This window comes from Anguilla anguilla, chromosome 7, assembly GCF_013347855.1.
Source record: "Anguilla anguilla isolate fAngAng1 chromosome 7, fAngAng1.pri, whole genome shotgun sequence".
In the NCBI taxonomy this organism is placed as follows: domain Eukaryota; kingdom Metazoa; phylum Chordata; class Actinopteri; order Anguilliformes; family Anguillidae; genus Anguilla; species Anguilla anguilla.
In genome coordinates, this window is record NC_049207.1 from 55,657,437 (window position 1) to 55,677,436 (window position 20,000).

The 20,000-nt window shown below is 48.6% G+C and overlaps 1 protein-coding gene across 7 annotated transcripts in view; it reads right to left on the bottom strand.

The window, feature by feature from the left end:
• Positions 1–6,100: 6,100 nt before the first annotated feature.
• The window catches only part of bnc2 (basonuclin 2), a 293,681-nt gene continuing 279,781 nt past the window's right edge, over positions 6,101–20,000 (bottom strand). For 6 of the 7 annotated variants that reach the window (XM_035426255.1, XM_035426256.1, XM_035426254.1 and 3 more), the window contains 2 exons: positions 17,432–19,770; positions 6,101–6,893 (listed from right to left, as the gene is read on the bottom strand). In XM_035426255.1, the coding sequence (XP_035282146.1) occupies positions 6,107–6,893; positions 17,432–19,770 (3,126 nt within the window). In that variant the 3' untranslated portion in view covers positions 6,101–6,106. Of the gene's footprint in view, positions 6,894–8,811; positions 8,884–17,431; positions 19,771–20,000 lie in introns of all 7 variants that reach the window. The other variant, XM_035426260.1, reaches the window with a different exon arrangement.

The window sequence follows — 20,000 nt, forward strand, 5'->3', positions numbered from 1 at the left end:
GGCCTACCGAACCCCGGATACCCCAGCCCAAATCAGCACACACCCCCCCCCCCCACCACATACTGCCTACAGTCCTTCTCTAGAATAGCCACAAAGTTCTCGAAAAAAGGTCAAAGGTCACCAGAGTTCTTTGTCGAAATTTGGCACCAGGTTCAGGTGTTGCCGTTAATTCCATTTAAACAGGAACCCGCGGTATTAATTCCAATCTGTCATTAATTGACATAATTAATCTAATCACACGGTTAATTGGTCAAGATAGCCATTCCCGAAGGTTCTTGGAATGTGGTAATTAAAAGATAGGAATAAAACTCTTGAAAATGAGGAAGATAAAATATGATCACATGACTTAATTAAAGTAACAGGCACAGGCTGTGGACCATTTTAGAGTCATAATAAAATGTTACTTATTTATTTTTCTCAAGAATGGTGGTGTTGGGGGGGAGGAGAGTTTGTGTGGGGGAGTTTGGGGTAGAAACTGAGACAACAATTTGCCAGTGACTGATAAATCTTTAATATAAAAATTGTACAAGAATTCTGATACAAATTACAAGAGGTATTTGGACAAAATATGAATAAAATTCCATTTACATCCCAAAAACCCTTATGCATTTTATGCAAAAAACAAAACTAAAAAAAAAAAAGAGAAAAACATAGTTATAATACAGAAAGTAATACAAGCAAAACTAAATTTAAAAATGACCTTTTTCCCCTTCAGTCTACTTATGGAAGAAAAAAAAAAAGTTGAGGGCACATCCAGTATTCATGAAGCTACTAATGTCACAATTATAAGATGGAAAAGACGCAGCGTCCCCTTGTGTAGCTGTCCCCTCCCCCCCCCCCCCGGGTGCAGTATGATGCCATGCTGGCAGGAAAACTATGTTTATCCAAATCCAAGTCTTGGACAAGAGACACGTGGATAAAAATGGGCTTTAAGCACAAAACAAATGAGACGGTCGCACTGAAACATCAAATATGAAAAATAAAACATTTATTCTCAAAAAACTATTCAAGATTTTTTGAATCGGCATTCAAATATTTCAAGAAACATTTTGGGAAATATTTTCTGCAATACACACAGTATGGGTGAGTATGAAAACAGATCCTAAAAAAAAAAAAAAAATCAAATGCATCAAATGCTACTATATAACACCTGGTAAGGTAATTTTTTTTCTAAGAGTAACCTCCATTTTATAGGAAGATACGCTTCAGAAGCTTGGTTGCCAGTCTAGTTGAAAAAGAAAAAATTATATATATTTATATATATATACATGACACCTTCACATAAGACAAAAGTACAACAAGAAAACATACAATCTGAAGACACCCTTCTCCTTTCCCTTCTGCTTGTCTGAAGCCAACGTTATTTCGGGTACAGAAAGAGTAGTGTTAACACAACAGCTCACAAACAGCGGCCTGCCGTCACTGGGGTCCATGTCCAACCACGCTCTCAGGTCACTTAAACAAAATGGACAAGAGACTGCTGAATTATTGATGGGTCACTCAACCCCCCCGCCCCCCCCCCCTCTCTGACCGAGCTTCGCAGCGGTGTTTCTCCCCCCCCCCACCCCCCCCCCCCTCTCTGACCGAGCTCCGCAGCGGTGTTTCTCCCCCCCCCTCTCTGACCGAGCTCCGCAGCGGTGTTTCTCCCCCCCCCTCTCTGACCGAGCTCCGCAGCGGTGTTTCTCCCCTCCCGCCCCCCCCTCTCCGCCGCGGTGTTCCTCTGTCGCTTGGCTCCGTATCCCGCGGCCGGCGGAAAGCTTATGAAATATTAACGCATCACTCGGCCTCTCCCGGTGATAGGGTTTTAAAAGCTGTGCACTTCACCTTGCGCTCGTGGGGACTGTACACCAGGTCAGTAATGCTCCTGTTCTCCCCCCCCCCCCCCCCCCCCAAGGTGCAGCAGAGCCCACGGCCTCTCCCCCCACCCCCGCCCCACGGCCTCTCAGTCCGATCCCCCCCGCCAAGCCCCCCCACCCCCGCCCCACGGCCTCTCAGTCCGATCCCCCCTCTTTCCAACTAGCTTCTCAAAGAACAAAACTGCTTGTCGTTTCTCCTCAGAACCCACAGAGTAAAAGGAGCGTGAGGCCGATTTATTTCTGACCGCCAGTCAGTCAGTCAGGCTACCGGACGGCAGCAAAGGAATCCTGAATTTTATGAGGCTAGAATGCTAAAATCGGAAGGCTTGGTTTATGAGTGCTATTCATGATTCCGAACTAGCCCATTTGTTCATGGAATTGTATTTATCTTTTTGTTACTTTAACTGCATCAATCCCAATGACTTTACAGTCGCTGGGACTTTTGGCTACTGTGCACAAATAGCTTTATAAAAAAAAAAAAATTAAAAATAGGAAAAAAAAAAAAAAGTTGCCATTGAAGCCTCAGCTATAGCAGTATGTGTGAACTCCCTTCTTCCTCAGACGCAGGCAGTGAATGAGGCGGCACAGGCCGCTAAGCGCCAACGCCGCCGCTAAGCGCTAACGCCGCCAATTCGCGAGTTTAAGATGGAGGGACCCGGCGACCCAAACGAGCCCTCGGCCTCTTCCATCGGTAAAGGGGAGCCAGTCATGGGACGGCTGTCGGGCTAACGGGCTGTGAGCTGAAGAAGGGTGGAGGGAAGCGCTGTACCTGGGTGGAGGGGTTTCGGAGGGGTGGGGGTTTGGGTGAGGTGGGGGGGCACGCTGAGAGACAGCGGCCTGCGAGCTCCAAAGTGCCCGCGCTCCAGGCAGCTTGACGCAGCAGCGCGGGGGGGGAGCAGGCGGGGCGGGGGGGGGGGGGGGGGGGGGGGGGACTCCGGGGAGGAGCGCCCGGGTCCTCCACTCCACTCAGCCCCTTCAGTGGGATAAACAGGCAATTACACGTCCTTTTACAGCTGACGGCCATCAGGCCAACTTAAGCATACACTATTAGGCTGCGTCCCTGTAGGGCCCGCACGCAGGGAGAGAGCCTGGACGAGCAGCGGGGATGGTGCGGGGAGAGGGGGGGTATGCGGGGAATGGGGTAGTAGCTGACTGTAAAGTGAGGAAAGGGGGGGGAAGGGGGGGCGTGGATCTGTTAGTGTCACAGTCTTGTCAGCAACATTCACATCTTGGAATGTAATAAAGTGACAAGTGAGTTATTAGAAAGATCAGTGGTAAAATTGGACCAGGGCCCTCAGGTACCTGCACAACAGCAATTTTAATCATCCGTCTTATCAGGGAATCCATTCCCTTTCCAGCCTCCCCCCCCCAATGGAAACCCCCCCCAGACCCGCTCACTTTTTGCATCTATTCAGTACTCTTTCCCAGGAAAAGGAGGCGCAGGCTGCGGGAGAAAGTGTTCACTGCAGAGGAATGCAGAGAGAAGCGTGGAGAGGAGGTTCAGGGAGCAGAGACAGGAAGTGTGTGAGAGCACACACACACACACACACACACCGTTCAGCGGGGCTAAGTGCAGCGCTGCGTATCGACACAGGAAGTGGAAATCTGGCCTGGGTTGACCTTCGTAAATTCGCCTCTTTAAGAGCAGCTACCTGTGCTTAGCGAATCAGCTGTGAGAACGCTAGAGAAGACTAAGACAAAATGATAAAAAGCGATATCAATAGAATAGCGATAGGAGAACAATTCACACCGTTTCCCCCCCAACCTCAGTTTGCAGGAACAACTACAACCCTCTGTGGAACTGAACATGGGAGATTCAGACAAAAAATTAACTAGAGTTAGGAACTATGACTGCCAGAAAAAAAACCCACTTCTTAAAAGAGCAAACTGGCTGCCACATTGAGAGATATTAGATATTCATTATTTTGCTCTAGCAATTTGTTACTTTACTGCCTGAATATTCACGTGTGCTTACAGCTATGCCTCCATATTCTGTTGGTAATTAGAAGGATATTTAGGAACAAACAATATTTTACACAAAACCAGCAAAAAAACAGGGAACTTTTTACTATATATTTTCAGTTTTGAATGTCAGTTTTCATAAAAGATTTTTTATCTCCAATTGTTTTTAGTCTTTCATTTTTGATCATTTCCATGGCTGAAATAAAATTCACTTGCGGTTTTTTTAAAAACCTCAGCAATCTCCTTTACTAAGCATGTGGCAGACAGTTCACTTTCAAAAAAAGTGCGTAATCACTGTAAAGATAAATAATTTTTCAGGGTAATTTGTAAACTGTATTTTTGTATTCAATTAAAAACAGCTATCATCTGTGTGCTGTCAGAGTAAACATGATTTCCCCTAATAAAACATGTTAATGACCAATCATTCTGTAAAAAAAAGAAAAAAAGAAAGAAAAACAAACATTGTTCAGATTTGTTAGTTGAAACCTCAAACATCCATGAACAAACATCACAGCTCTTGTTCCCCACACCTACTAGATATTCTCTCACAATAATTTACAGAGCTCAAAACAAACAGAGAACAGGCGAGCAGACGAATGAGAAAACAAAAAAAAGGATTAAGACTTTAAGTGCATTAAAAAGCGTTGAATAAGACTGTAGTGTCACTCAGCCAGAGACTTAAGAAAACAACACTTGATCTGGTTTGGTCACAGTTAATGTCAACAGTGAGCTTTTGAACATGGTGGCCGTCACAGAATACTCTCACAGGGACGCTGGCTTGCTTTTGCATTACAGATTTTAAAGAAGTGATGAAACGAATTACAAGACATTCACCAACTCAGTTATGATAACCTCCATCGGGTTACACATACCTCATGCAATAAAAAAGATCACTTAGTTTAACCTCGGCTAACTCTTGTGATATTACTTTACAGCCACACATCCACACACTGGGTTACTCCTTTTTTCAGACAATAATTAAACAAAATAGAACATAAACAGGTTTCATAGTAATATTTCGCCTCGAGACAGCAGTCTGTGTATTGTTTGTATGGAGGAAGATGCTCCTGAGCCAGAGTATCGCCTAGACACCGCGCACTCTAGGACGGGGACGTCGGCCATTGCTGTGACAGGAGAGTCACTGTTAATGTAGTTTTTTTTTTTTTTGACGGAACACTTGAGCACAAACGGAGGCGTTTATGCGAATCATCAGCACGGCGACGTCCCATCGGCACTGCCGCCATCAACGTCCCACTTCCTGTCTGTGACCGACCGCTCTTCAGCAACTTCCTCCCCCCCCCCCCTCCCCCATCATCTCAAGGCTAACGTTGTGGATAGTATTACACACCCCCATGTCGAGTTGCAAAGTGCAAGACTGGATTCTTATACCAATGCTACAAAAACATAAAACCAAAAAGGAAGAGGAAAAAAAAAGAGAAAAAAAATCGTATCCAATCAGGAGCCAGAAAGCATGCTGGCGGCCTCTGCATCAGTATATCTAGAAAAAAGAAGGATATTTTTTTTTTTTTTTTTTTACTTTGTCCTCGGTTAAAAAGAATTGAGTCCGAAATGAGAACCCTAGCCAGACGCTACCTCTTGCCTATTCTGGAGAGCTGGAAGTCCTGTAAAACGAAACCAAAAAACGCAAACAACCATCAATACAACTGTTTTACACCAAAAGCCTCTTGGGGCATTATTTACAAATTAAGCTGTCATGCTGTGGTAAAGGGTCTTTTTAAAAGCTGTCATTACACAAATACATCAAGAAGGTATTCTCTTTTATTAGTATTATTATCATTTCTGCAGGCAACAGTCACAAATAGTTTGAAGAGTTTCTTTGGAGATGGACAAAAAAAGGGGAACCTGTCAGGATGAAGAGGGCGGGGCCAGTGGGCGGAGCTTCGCCCCGCTTCAAAGAGTCGCATCATCCCACACCTCCAAAAAAGGAAAATGTCACGTTGCAAAGCTTCAGCATATCGTTCATAGTTTCCTTTATATACATGTATAAATATGCATATACGAGCCGAACTATGAACAATACAACAGTTTATATAATTCATATATATTATAAATACTCACAGGCACACACGCGCACACACGCGCACCCACACTCACGCGCACACATATGTATAAGATGGAATATGACGTTTTTGAAAGAGGTCACAGGCACCGATGCTGATGTATGCTGGTCCGGGGGGGTGTTGAATAGAGACCGGGGCGGAGGAGGTTCTGGGGGGGGGGGGGGGGTGGGCGGCGGGGTGGCGGGGCCGGGGGCGGGGGGCGGGGGGTTAGTCGAGCATGGCCGCGTAGGGCACGTTTTTATGCAGGTTGGGGTTCTGGCTGTGTCTGTTGCGGCTGCGCACGGAGGAGAACAGCATGTTGCAGCCGGGCACCTTGCAGCGGTGCATCTCGCGCAGGTGCACCGTTTTGTAGTGCACCCGCAGGGTCCCCTTGTTGCTGTACAGCTTGTGGCAGATGTTGCACAGGATGCCCCCGTTGGCCGCGGCGGCGCCGGGGGTCGAGAGCGAGGCGGGGGACTCGTGGGGCGGCCCCTCGCCCCCCCGCCCGTCGCCGTCGTCCCTGCCGCCGTCCCCGCGGCCGCCGCCGCCCCCCGCCTCCGTCCCGTCCGCGCCCAGCCCCTCGGCCCTCTGGGAGCAGTCCTCGGCGTCGCTGGCGCCCTCGGGGTCGTCCAGCAGGATGCCCTCGTCGCTGCACTCGTCCGACTCGGGCGAGGAGTGCACGCTGCCGCTGGATTGGGCGCTGGAGGGCGCGCTGGACGCCGCGCTCAGGTCCAGCACCATGTACTCGTCCGGCGGCAGCCGGCAGTACCCGTTGGCGTGGGGGTACTCAGCGCCCGTCGGGGAGCCCATGTCCTCGCGCCCCAGCCCCAGCCCCCGCCGCCCGGACCCGCCCACCCCCATCACCCCCTCCAGCCCCAGGTGGGGGCCGCCGTACAGCTTGGACAGGAAGTCGTCACGCAGGTCCCGGGGGAGGGGGGAGTGGTGCGGGTCCAGCACCAGGTCGTCCAGCTCTTTGGTCAGCAGTTTGCGATGCAGGTTGATGTTGGCGCTGTGCCTGTGGGCAAGGGAGAGAGAGAGAGAGGGATGGAGGGAGGGAGAGAGAGAGAGAGAAAGAGAAAGAGAGAGGGAGGGAGAGAGAGACAGAGAGGGAGGGGGGGAGAGAGAGAGAGTTATTTCTTACTGTGGTTTTGAATTCCTTTCAAATGTTTTAAGCATTTTTATTTCAAACTTTAAAGGAAATTATTTTAATTATCTCTTATTATGTGCAAAATGGAGTTATGAAAAATACTAATCATTCATACATATGCATATACTGTAAATATATACATAGGAAACTTATGAACAAGTAACATCTGATATTACAACTCAAGCTTTCACAAACAACATCAGTTTCTAGCATTCTTAAAAGAGGGCACAACATACAAATGCTAAATGGTTGACAGAGTACACCGTAGAATACGAAATAAAAGCAATCCTTAAATAGTGGGGCTAGAAGCTTCTCTTTGGCAGCAGACAGGACCCCTGACTGTCTAGCGTGTGGGAAGTCCCACTCCTGCCCTACACCTGCCCAGATGTTTTTCAGCAAATCAATCGATGTGTCGAACGCTTGCGCTTATTTCAGGAACGGTTTCTGTCTCTCTCTCTCTCTCTCTCCCTGCCCATGCCATGTTTGACTCTTTCTGCCTCTCTCTCTCTCCCTGCCTGTGCCATGTTTGACTCTTTCTGTCTCTCTCTCTCTCCCTGCCCATGCCATGTTTGACTCTTTCTGCCTCTCTCTCTCTCCCTGCCTGTGCCATGTTTGACTCTTTCTGTCTCTCTCTCTCTCCCTGCCTGTGCCATGTTTGACTCTTTCTGTCTCTCTCTCTCTCCCTGCCTGTGCCACGTCAGACTCTTTCTCTCTCTCTCTCCCTGCCCGTGCCACGTCGGACTCTTTCTGTCTCTCACGCGTGGGGTGAGCGGACACGGACTCTGCACGGAAACTCCATCCAGGGTGCGAAGCGTTCTTTAGTGTACGTCTAAACCTCGAGCCACTGGAGGCAGCAGGCAGTGCGCTCCGATAAGGCTGGGAAAGAGGACGACTGCTGCCGGGTTTGTGCCTGTCAGCGAATCTGGTGCCCTGCTGAAATTAAATAGACTGGCTTAATTAAATACTCTTCCACATTGAATGGGATTTCGTCAGTTGATTTGTGCCATGCTAATATGATAACAAGGGGAACTGGACACTGTACAAACAGGGGGTCTGACGGCATTATCACATTTAGCCTGCAGTGGGACATTAGCCTGCAGTGGGACATTGCCTAATTCAGTCACGAAAACGCATCCTACGTCCTTCACATTTTCACTGTTTTTTTTTTTACATACAGTACAGTTTTACAGTGCTTCCTTGTTGACATTCGCATAAAACAGGGACTCATCCGTCGCTAAGAGTGGATGAAACCGCAGGTGTGTCAGAGGAAAGCAGGCCCTGTCGCATGTTAAAATGCATGGATTACAAAGCACATTGCCAGTCATGCACACACAAAGAAAGTGAATACATGCTCTGCTCTCATTTTAAAGCCTTCCACTGTACGTGATGCCAAACACTATTCCACCACGTTCTGTCTCTATAATGCTCACAGTGGTGCACTTTACAAGGCCTCTTGGCTGGGACTGCAGCAGAACACACTACGCACATAGCACAGGTGAGACTGAGTAAAAACAGACAGGTAAAACATGGGCCACCGTTACACATGGATACATCATAGACATTCCGCTCATTCTCCCTCTCAATGAAGATGTTCCAGGCCATACTATGAACTACGTTTGAGGGGGGACAATAACAAAAATAAAAAAATAAAAAAAAATAAAAAATGAGTTTTAAAAAAATCCAGTGCTCTCAGGTAGGGTTTCACATGCAAGGGTGCTGTGAAGCTTTCAAACGGCATCCTAAACAAGACTGATACATGGATTTCACAATATGCAGTAGAGCTTACCAGCAGTGCCATGGTGATGCAGTCAAAAAGAGTCCCTTCCTTTAATTATTTACTTCCCTATCCGACATTCTCCTGCAAGAAGTACAAAAATACATTTGTTGAAGGGACCCTTTCAGTGAATAAGGTCAATTAAGGGGGTCTTGCACTAAATTGCCATCATCAGCACTGAGAATCATAGCAGACGGACTCTCTACTCTGTCAGTGTAGCTGTGTCATGTCTTCAGTGTGTTCAGCTAACGGGCTCGAATTCAACAAACCACATCATTTAAATGCCACATGCTACGCAATTCTCAAAATGCAGTGTTAAGTTAAAATCAAAACCCCCAATGTGAGCGGTGGTTTGCTAATATGGCAGAACAAAATCCAGTGACAAACAATGAAAAACATGGATAGTGTGGGGGGAAAAATGCAATCAGATAATATTAATAACATCATGTTCTTCCTTAACAAGGTAATAAAACTGTCAACTGCAGACAGTCAGCTTAGGTTATTTTGAAAGCTGTTCAGGTGCAGGGCTGCTCAACCCCGTTCCTGAAAATTTATCGTCCCGTAGGTTTTCATTTCATCCATAATTTGACACACCTGATTCTATTAATTAGCAGATCTCTAGCTGTTGAATGAGGAGTGCTTTATTAGGACTGTAATGAAAACCTACAAGACAGGAACAGGATTGGCCGAGCGCGGATGTGTGACACAATGCTGTCGATGAACCCAAAGTAGCCAGTAGCCACTGTAGCACATCTACATATCTGACAAAACCCCTCACACTGCTCATAAGCTCTAGTCTGACCTCTGACCTCTGACCTGACCTCTAAACCAAAAAAACCACTGAAGCTGAATGGGGGGGAAGTCTCACACGTGCCCCGCCTCCAGAGAAGGTCAGAGTAATTAAGGGAGGGGCTGGGCAGCTTCCCTCCGTTTAAACATGGCCTCTATCCCATCGAATGACAATAAAATTTACACTCTATAAAAAAGTGACTGGCAATTAATGTTTTTTTGATTTTATATAAAAATGTGTAATTGAGTCGAGTGACTGGTAAACTCATACAGAGGAAAATGGTACTAGCTGTTATAAGCACAAAACAAAGGTTGAATATTGGACTGTAGAACTAACACCTTGGTAAAATTGTTAATTTTGTACTATACAGAAATTTACGAACAATGCATCTGCAAATCTTACCTTTTTTTTTTTTTTACTAGACTAGATTTATGCACACAGGTGATATAACTACAGTAAAGCTGAACAGACCGGCATTGAATTTCACTCAGTCATATGACCTTCCTTCCACAGAACTTTTCCTGCTCCCTCCACAGACTACATATCCCATGATGCCAAATCCGCAATAAGGATTAAACTTAACTGATTCTGCAATTTATTTTTATCCAGTCTATGAATTTAACTCAATATAATTTTCTGAAAACCAGAAAGGAATAAACATTTTAAAATGTAAACTGTTTTTTTTTTTTTTTTTTTTTTTAATGGACGATATAGATAGTTGAATGGGGGAGTTGAATAATGAATAATATAGAGAAAAAAAAGATTTAAGTGATCGTTGCAGGTTTCTATATGCACATAAGAAAGGAATTCATCCTTCCAGCTAACCTTGAAATGGATTAGTCAGAATGGGTCACACTGATTGTAGCTGACACACTTTTGTCTGGGTGAGAATACATGTCTTAATAATTATAATAATGGGCATTTTTCATTTAAGCACACACATGACATTTGTGAATTAGGACAAAACAGCTATGGTTTCATGGTGTGGATTTTTCTGAGATGGAGCTCAGCCTTATTTCACAAATTAAATATTAATATTTCATATAATTAAATATTATTGTTATAAAACACTTAATTCAATATAAAATGAAGGAAGGGGAACAAAAAAAAAAACATTTTTGTTTGTTTGAAGAACAGAAAAATACCCTGAGAACAGAAAGCGTCATTGAAGACACGACTCTGCGCCAGCTCGGCCTTTTGTGCTGAAATGAAAGACGTCGACGCCGGAGTCGTCTGAATCCACTTTAATATGAGACAAATCTCCCTCACAGGCCGGCGAGAGACACGGCTCCCTCTCCGCTGAAATTATGGGCTGGAAGATAAGCGACGGGGTAAAGTCTTTGGGGCATTAACTCATTTACAGCGCAGCGCCTGCGCAGCTCCTGCGCAGCTCGCCCCCACTGTAATAACAGGTAGGATGTGTCGCGAACATTTATCTGAATTTTTTTTTTTTTTTTTTGCCTACACCGTCCCAGTCCTTGCTCGACCTCCCACTCTTCACCCCCCCCCCCCAAACCAACCCCCCCCCCCCCCCCCCGCCCTCCTTTCCCCCCTCCCTCCCCGATGGCCAGTAATGTGGCAGAGAAACCAAATTGACGGTCTCATCTCGTCAGAAGAACGGGGGAAGTCTCGAGAGGGGCCATTTTTACTTTCCAGCGGAGGCACCGCGCGCGCGTGCCGCTAATGTGCCTGTCCCAGAAACGTTAATCATCTTTAGGCTCTCCTCCGCGTTCGACGCGCCCGCCTGTCAGCCTGGCAAATTTGTTTGCTAAATTAATCGTAATGTACTAACTAGGGGGAAAAGCCTGGGTAGGCAAAATTAAACTGCCTGGGTTTTTTCGCCCTGTTTTGTTTTCCTTTTGCTGAATGCAGTTATTAAGATGGAAGGCAGGGAGAGTTCATCCATCATCCTCCAACAGAACGTCCCAGAACTATTACGGCCGTCTGACTGAAATAAAGACCTGTGAAGCTCCTCCCGCTACCCCGTGCTTACGTGAGATTCGCCTGTGAAGGAAATGTCTCACGGCAGAGGCTGGGAAAATTCAGAAAGATCCTGGACTCACTGACGCACCACGAAATCCATATTAATAATAATTAATAACCATCAGGCCAGTTCTAAAACTCAGTGGCCGGCAAAACATCCTTGAAAATACTCCTCTGCATTGTCGTCAATAAATTATTGATGCTGTTTATCTCGCAAAGTGCATTTCTTACACCTTACATCATCAAATTGAGGGGTTTAGCATATAATTTTGAAAGATCTATAATTTATGACCAGTCTTCCAACAATGATGGCAAAATCTTTAAAACCATATTCCCTCCCCCCTGGACATATGCTAATATTTTGAAAGCTGCCCCTTATTCAATTAATAAATAATAATAATAATAATTTTTTAATAAACCTACAGCATTAAATTAAAATAACAGAGCAAGGATGTGTGCATGGTCAAGCAAAATAAACTACTAGCGGCGAGGCGTTGCTATTTTTTAAGATGCGTCTGGCAGCTGGACGGCTGCTGACGTGAGCTCCGTATGAACAAAGGCCTACTGCCTGAGCAGAGGCAGCGAAAAGAGCCATTCCAGTGAAGCAGAGCGGCGGTTTCCACGGCGATTAACGGGGACAGAGAAGATGGTGAGAGCAGGACAGACGGAGTCCCGGACAGAGCTGTCCTTTCGGTCTGCCCTCCTAGCGTGAGCTGGGAGCCTCAGCCTTGGCGAGAAAAAAAACTAGAACAGCAGCAGCAGCAGCAGCAGAGACGGCGGGACGGGGAGGGAACAGGGCCCTGTCATTGTTTTGGGGATTATGATTAACAGGTCTAATAACGCTGATGATTACTGGTGTGCATGTGTTTCCTGCAGTTAATCACACCGACACTCTGTGGCTGCCTGCGCAAAAAACACACTCATTTACCTCTGTACACAGATGGCACGCTGCTTACAAACACTGTGTCAGTTACTTACACACAGAGACACACACATGCACACACACACACACACAGTAACACACACACACAGAGACACACAGAGACACACACACACAGTAACAAACACACAGAAACACCCACACATGCACGCACACACACACACACACACACATAACTCACACAGACATCTAATCTGAACAAAAAATTATCATATTTTCTTTTTCATATGATTGTTCATTAATGTCTTCTACTTAATGTTATTCCTAGGTTTAAAGGGACATCATCCTTGTTCCATCTAGGTTGACAACAAATGTGTTCTCTCTCAGAAAGGGGCCTTTATCCCTCTCTGTGAAATTAAATTGTTCATTAATTAGACTTAATCCAATAGCCTTACTCACTGCTGCAGTCTGCACTATCAATTTGGGAGAGCACAGACAAGCTCAACACTTCATGTGCTGTTTGAGAAAGCAGACCGCGGTCACCCAACCGACCAGCAGGGGTCAGAGGTGAGCGATGAGACAGTCATCCCGACCGACTGCATCGCTGCCTCCCTGGGTGATGCTACGCTACAGCCAGTAACGTGTTACTCGGAATGACAGGCTGAGCGTTTGCTGGAGTGTGTGGGTTCCCCCTTCAAACGCTTGTTAAAGCAATCTGTGCTACAGGGCCCTTATTACAGCTGTTAAATGCACATTATGCATTGCAGGTTGTATTAACATTTACATCTGCTTACCACCAGAATGTGCTGTTAGCTATTACATAATAATAATAAAAATAATAATAAAAATAAAAATAATAATAATACAGACTATATTTGGTGCTAATGTTTCCTACCTCGCTTAGGTAACACATTTTAAATCATTTCTTTGTTCCTCTGTTACTAGAACATGAATTGTACCATAGGAGCTCATCTGAAGTTCGCGCTCGCATTGCTGTCGTTAGCTGAAAGGGCTTTTGGAAGCACCTCTGATGCGGGGTCTTCAGTTCTGGCTTCAGCACCCCGTGAATTCCTTGGCTTGGCGTCGCCTTGCTGGCGTTTTAATACGCCATAATCCATAGAAGGACCGGCCCTGTAATGCCTCCCAGATGCCAGGAATTTCACCGCAGAAAAATATGGAAACAATAGAGAGGGCCTGAACACCGTTCTGCCACATCCTGTTTCACCCCCCCCCCCCCCCCCCCCCCCCCCCCCCAACCACTCACACACACACACACACACTCACACGCTCTGTACCGGCTGTCCTTCTAACCCCCCCCCCCCCCCCCCCCACACACACTCACACACACTCACACACACTCACACGCTCTGTAACGGCTGTCCTACAAACACCCCCCCGGACTCACACACTCTGTAACCTTTATTCGCTTCAAAAGGTACTTACGTATTAGTACCCAAATAGAACATTATTGTAATTCCACGGTACAACTAGGGGAAATATGTGTTCTTTAAAGAACAGCAGCAAAAAAAACACACCTCCACTGTCCCTTTATTTCTGAGAGTGCGTGTGTCTGTGTGTGCGCTGAAGAGAAGGGCCCTGTCTGTCCGTCGGAAACTTTTCAGCCCTGTTCCTATTGGATCTCAGCACCGCCGTCATATTCTCATTCGCTGACGAGGTTAAGCATTTCTCTAATGCCATTACCGGGTCGTGGAAGCGAGCGCTCACAGGAGCGGGGACGGCTGCTGTCGGGCCTCGCTAATGAAAAAAGATCGACTGCTAAATGATATAATTTGTAGACAAGGGGGGTTGGGGGGTCATCATGGAAAACTGATTCATGGTGCACTCCTGGCTTCATTAAGAGGGGGCTGCAGATCAGCCTGCTCCTGGTCAACATGGCCTCCCCCCCCCCCACCTCCCCACGTCTGCCTTACACAAGAGCCTTTCATTTAAATTAACGGTCGTTCATTAACTGTCCACCTCAGCCCCCACCGCCACAGCCCAGCGATCCTAAATATCGCTAACATGTCCGCCACACAAGCTCTCTGTTGGTATTCCTATGTGTAGAATTTCAGGCCCTTTGGCTGGAAAGCGGTTTTAACGACATGAAGGTGTTCCTTTAATCCACGAGTACGAATCTTTCTACGTATGTGCGCATCAGGCTTGCGCTGTGCTTGTAACTGTGCATGTGGATGAGAGGGAGAGGGAGGGAGGGAGAGAGAGGGAGAGAGGGAGAGGGAGACATTTGTGTTTACATGTGTGCCTGACACCAATGCTGTGTTCAATTGCGTATGAACTATGTGAATCCTGCATCCTATTGAAATTTACAAGAAAAACTAGAAGCCCGACATAATCAGAACCAATCCTGCAGAATGAAGTGGGATGAATTAGGGGACATTACTGAACAAAAACTGAGAAAGAAAATGGAGGAAAAAAAACTGGAAGAAAACTTGAAGAAAATGCTGAACAGAGGCTAAGAGACTAAACAAAAAGAATAAACAAAGTAAACATGAAAGTAAGCTGTCACAAATAATATTAAAAAACAGAAATCTTACATTTAAATGATTTAAAAAACAACACCAGCTGAAAACCAAAGGCTGCATCTCTGCCACTGCCTGTCAATCATCACTGCCACTGTTGTGTAAAGCATTGGAGCAGGCTTTGTGTTGTAACTTTAATTATGATGAGCAGACAGTCTGCAGTTTTACTAAAATAGAAAAATAAAAAAACACTACAGCTCTTAAGAGCACTTCCAATATGAGTAGAATTTCTCAGTGGAACACATCAGTACAGAGGCTAGTTCTCCAGCGAGAACAAGAGATCGTATTTTGATATTGTGGTTGTGGTCATGTGATAATATTTTTTGCAATATTCGTTGCTGCAATAAATGTTTTAAATTTAGCTTTTTATTTTGGGCTGTATTAAGATTAGAGGTAATGCCATATTTTGATTGCATGCCATATCGTTTGCAGAATATGTCCTTTTATCATCATTTAATATATTGATGAATAGTAGAGTTTTATAGTATATTTCTAAAGGCACATCTCCTGCCAGCATAGGACTATTTATAGCATCAATAATAACAATCTATTTGCCTGACTAATTAGCCCATTAAAAAATATATATATATTGTATGTTAAAAATATCTGACATCATGTTTGAGGCTATAAACCATTTTACTCCCTTCCTAAACAGAAACTCCCTTTCAATCAGGTAGTGTAACATGCTTCAGGTTTGTTAACAAGACACAGGCCGCATATCATTTCACCTCCACATCGTTACACTTTCAGAAAAAAGGTTTGACAGGCCTGTGATGTTTGCTAACATACGCATCTTGGTCTATGTGAGACAGATAGCTAACCGTAACACACACACACACACACACACTCATAACTATGACAACGGTGCTTTGAGAAAGCAGGAATAGAATCCCTCAAATAGTCACGCTTTATAAGAAAACCACAGATGTAAAATGAATATTTCCTTTGTTTGTTTCCTTATGTAAATTATATGATTACTTTGAGAAAACAAATGAAAATTCTGGCACAGTACGGCCATCATTTTAATTATCTAACGTTCCAGAGAACGTTCTGGGCCCTGGTCTTGTTTATACGCAGCCTTTCCCTTATGTTCACACATGGAGTGGATTAAACATACATGGACAAATATGGACATTCAAGCAGGGCTAGAGTCAGACGCGAACCCCCATAGGTTTCAACAGACGTGCGTGTCATTCCGAACGCAAGCCCGCTTCGTCTAATCATTTAACCGTTTTTTTTGGGAGGGGGGTGGGGGGGGGGGGGGGGGGTGGCGTTCAAACGAAAATTGGGCCACATTACTAAAACAAAAAGTGGCACAAAGTAAGAAACAAATGCTTGTTTTAATTTAAGATGGGGAGGGGAAAAGGTGAAAGAGAGAAAGAACGAAAGAGGCGCTGAATTGAATTGGGAGTTTATCGAGCCGGGGCGGCATTACCGCACTTGAAGGAAGAACATGGAGCCGGGAGCACGAAACGCTGCTCCAGAGTAATATAGCTTCATCCGCCGGCTAACTTTTAATAGAGCGGGCGAGGTCCCCGCTGGGCGGCAGGCGGACACATCGCTGTTACCCCGGCCATATTTAATATTTGTTCTGGGATCTGTGTGTGTGCGCCTCCCGGTCCGCGCTCCCGTCGAGCTCTTAGGACGTAATGCCTGCACGGGAGCAGGGAAATGGAATTACGGCCACGAAGCCCAAATTGCTCGCCAGCCTCTCGCAATTATACCGCACTTCGTCCGCCGTCGACTTGAGAGCAGCGGCAAAAAAAAAAAAAAAAAATGAGCGAAAGTGCACTTTTCAAGAGGCTCGTTTGCGAAAATGAGGCCGGCGGCCGAACCGGGGGCTTCGCCGAGGCGCGGCCTGAGACAAAGGCAGCTGTGCCCCCCCCCAAAGACGCGCGGACAGCGTATTCGTGAGGTCGAAACCCTCGAGCGCAGCCTGAGGTGAGGGAGGTGAGGGGTGGATCAGGCTGGTCGTGGAGAGCTCGAGCTCTGACGGGAGTTGGGCCGGTTCGCTGAGAGACAGAAGTCTGGGTTAAAGCCTTTATGAAGAATATTTTACTTCATAAGAGAAGATACGCGTCCATTCGTCTTCCTGCCATGTCCCACACAAAAGGAAAAAAATGCTTCTCTAAACAAACCTGGGGAATTCTGTTTCCTGTTATTGTCTGTACGCTTGATAATGCTACGCTCACGCTAACCGTTTCTCTAACGGCTGATACCTATCAGATCTAAAGATCTAAAATATGTAAGATGCAGAAATGTGGTGGAAAAAAATACATCAGTGTCAAAACTAAAAATAAGCAAATTTTGGGAGGATTCTGGGCTGATTGACTGCAAATTAAAAAAGGGTGATTTCCACGTGAATTTGGAGGTGCGGGGGGCGGGGGGGAGGGGGGGTGGCGGGAGGAGGAGGAGCAGGCCGGGCGGACGGTTCTGACCCACCTGTCTCGGCTGCGTCGCGAGGGGAAGGCGGCGTTGCAGCCGGCCACGGTGCACACGTGCATCTCCTTCAGGTGCACGTTCCTGTAGTGCAGCTTCACGCTGTAGGAGCTCTTGAAGCTCTTCTTGCAGACGTAGCAGATCTTGGGGTCGGGGCTGGAGCACAGCTCCCCCTCGGAGGAGTGCGAGGAGAACTTCGGGGGGCTTGCGGCGTAGCTCATGGAGGAGACGAAGCTCTCGTGCAGGGCGGCCATGCTGGCGGCCGCGGCGGCCGCCGCCATGCCGCCCACGCCGTTGTACAGTCCGTACTGGCTCATGCAGAACATGTCGTAGGTGGGGTCGCTCAGCTCCTCCTTGATCTTGATGACGGGCTGGTGCGGGGAGGGCAGGGAGTGGTTCTTCTCCTCCATCTCCTTCCTCAGCTGGGCCTCCTCCAGGTCCCGGTCGCGGTCGCGGTCGCGGTCCAGGTCGCGGTCCAGCCCGCCCAGGTGCCGGTGGTCCTCGTGGTCCATCATCTCGTCCCCGCAGCACATCTTGGACTCGGAGGTCTCGGACTCGTTGTCGAAGTCGCGCTCGTGGTCCTGGTCCTCGGAGGTGAAGCTGTCCATGCAGCGCAGCTCCCCTGCGGAGCCCTCCCGCTCCCCCCGCAGCATGGCCTTCAGGCCGGGGCTCATCTCGTCCTGGGACGGCGACTGGTGGCAGCTGCCCCCGCTGCCATTGCCGTGGGTGGTGTTGTTGTTGTTGTTGTTGCTGTTGGTGCGGTGCAGCTGCGGGTACTGCGGGTGGCAGCCCTGGTTGCCGGGCAACCCGTTCAGAGGCCGCCCCGCCTCCTCGTCCTCCTCGTCCTTCTCGTCGTACCCGTCCGCCACGTCGATCACCTCCTTCTCGATCTTCACCGGCATGCTGGACTTGCGGGGCTTCTTCTTGGGCATGGGGTCCGCCACGGGGTCCGGGGCCGCGGGGTTGGGCAGCCGGTGGCTCACGGGCCCCGCCTCGGACACCAGGGGGTTGTGGGAGCCGGGGGCGGGGCCCTGGTGCTCCATCAGCGGCGCGGCGTTGACGGAGGGGGGCAGTAAGGGGCTGGTGGGCAGGGACACGGGCGGGCTGACCAGGTCGCCCGGGGACAGGAGGGTGCGGTAGAAGGGCGGGACGGGCTGCACGGGCTGCACGGACTTCAGGGAGGGGAACACCAGCGGGTTCTGGAGGGACGACTGCAGCATGGGGTCCAGGGGCGGGGTGGCGAAGCCCAGGGGCGGCCGGCCGGGGCTGGTGAGGGTCAGGCCGCTCTTGGCGCTGGAGATGACGGGCGTGCCGCTGCCGCCGGAGCGGATCAGGTCCTTGTCGCGGTTGTTGCGCAGCATGGGCATGTGCAGCCGGGGGTTGGGGTTGGCGCTGTGTCGGTTGCGGCTGCGCAGCGAGCTGAACACCATGTTGCAGCCCTCGATGGTGCAGCGGTGCTTGATCTTCAGGTGCACGGCGTTGTAGTGGATCTTCAGCGTGCCCTTGTCGTAGAAGGTCTTGCCGCAGGCGTTGCAGCAGACGCGCCCCTTGCGGGAGGTGGCGCCCATGCGTCGCATGCGGTGCATCTTGGAGGAGAAGGACGAGCTGGTGGTGATGCTCTTGGACTGCTCGCTCTTCAGCAGGTGGTGGTGCGGGTGGTGGTGGTGCGGGTGCGGGTGGGGGTGGTGGGGGTGCGAGTCGCCCAGGCCGCCGGACGGGGGCTGCTGGTGCGGCTGCGGCGGGGGCGGAGCCTGCTGCTGCTGGGGCGTCTGGGAGGACGGCGTCGGGGAGATGGGCGAGGCGCTGGCGGGCTCTGACTTGGGCTCCACCACGTTGGACACGCTGTTGGCCCCGCCCCCCCGGCTGGGGCTCTGCCCGTTGCGGAAGGGCGAGAGCGACACCTCCGACTCGCTGCTGTCCACCGGCTCGCTCTGATTGGGCAGGCCGGGCTCGCGGAGGCGGAGCCCCGGCTGCTCCAGCATCAGCCCGTTGGGCGGGAGCCCCAGCAGGGGGGCGGAGACCGGGTTGATGTACTGGAAGGGCAGCAGGAAGGCCAGGCTGTTGGGGATGTTCTCAAAGTGGTGGATGCTGGAGGGGCTGCTGTTCTCCAGGTGCGTGAGCAGGCTGGGGCTCCGGGACCGGTTGCTGCTCTCGATAAAAGTCCTGATGTCGGAGTCGGCCTTGGACGAGGGCACGGTGACCGCCTGACCCTCCTTCTCCTGGATGGCCATCAGCTCCACGATGGACTTGGTCTCGCCGAAGCGGAGGAACTGCTGCAGGGTGATGATCTCCTCTTCCCGGGACATGATGGTCCAGCGGTCCAGCACCTTGCCCGCAGCGTCCTGCAGGCCGTACCAAAGAAGCAACAAAGAAAAACATCAAAATTATTGATTCTGCATAATTACAGCCGACTGCTGAAGGTGTAGCAGCTGCGTCCTCCTGAAACGCAAGGCTCCTGGAGCCAAATCTGAGCGCTGTGCACACACACACACACACACACGTATACACACACACATACACACTCACACACACACGCACTCAGACACACACACACGCACACACACACACACAC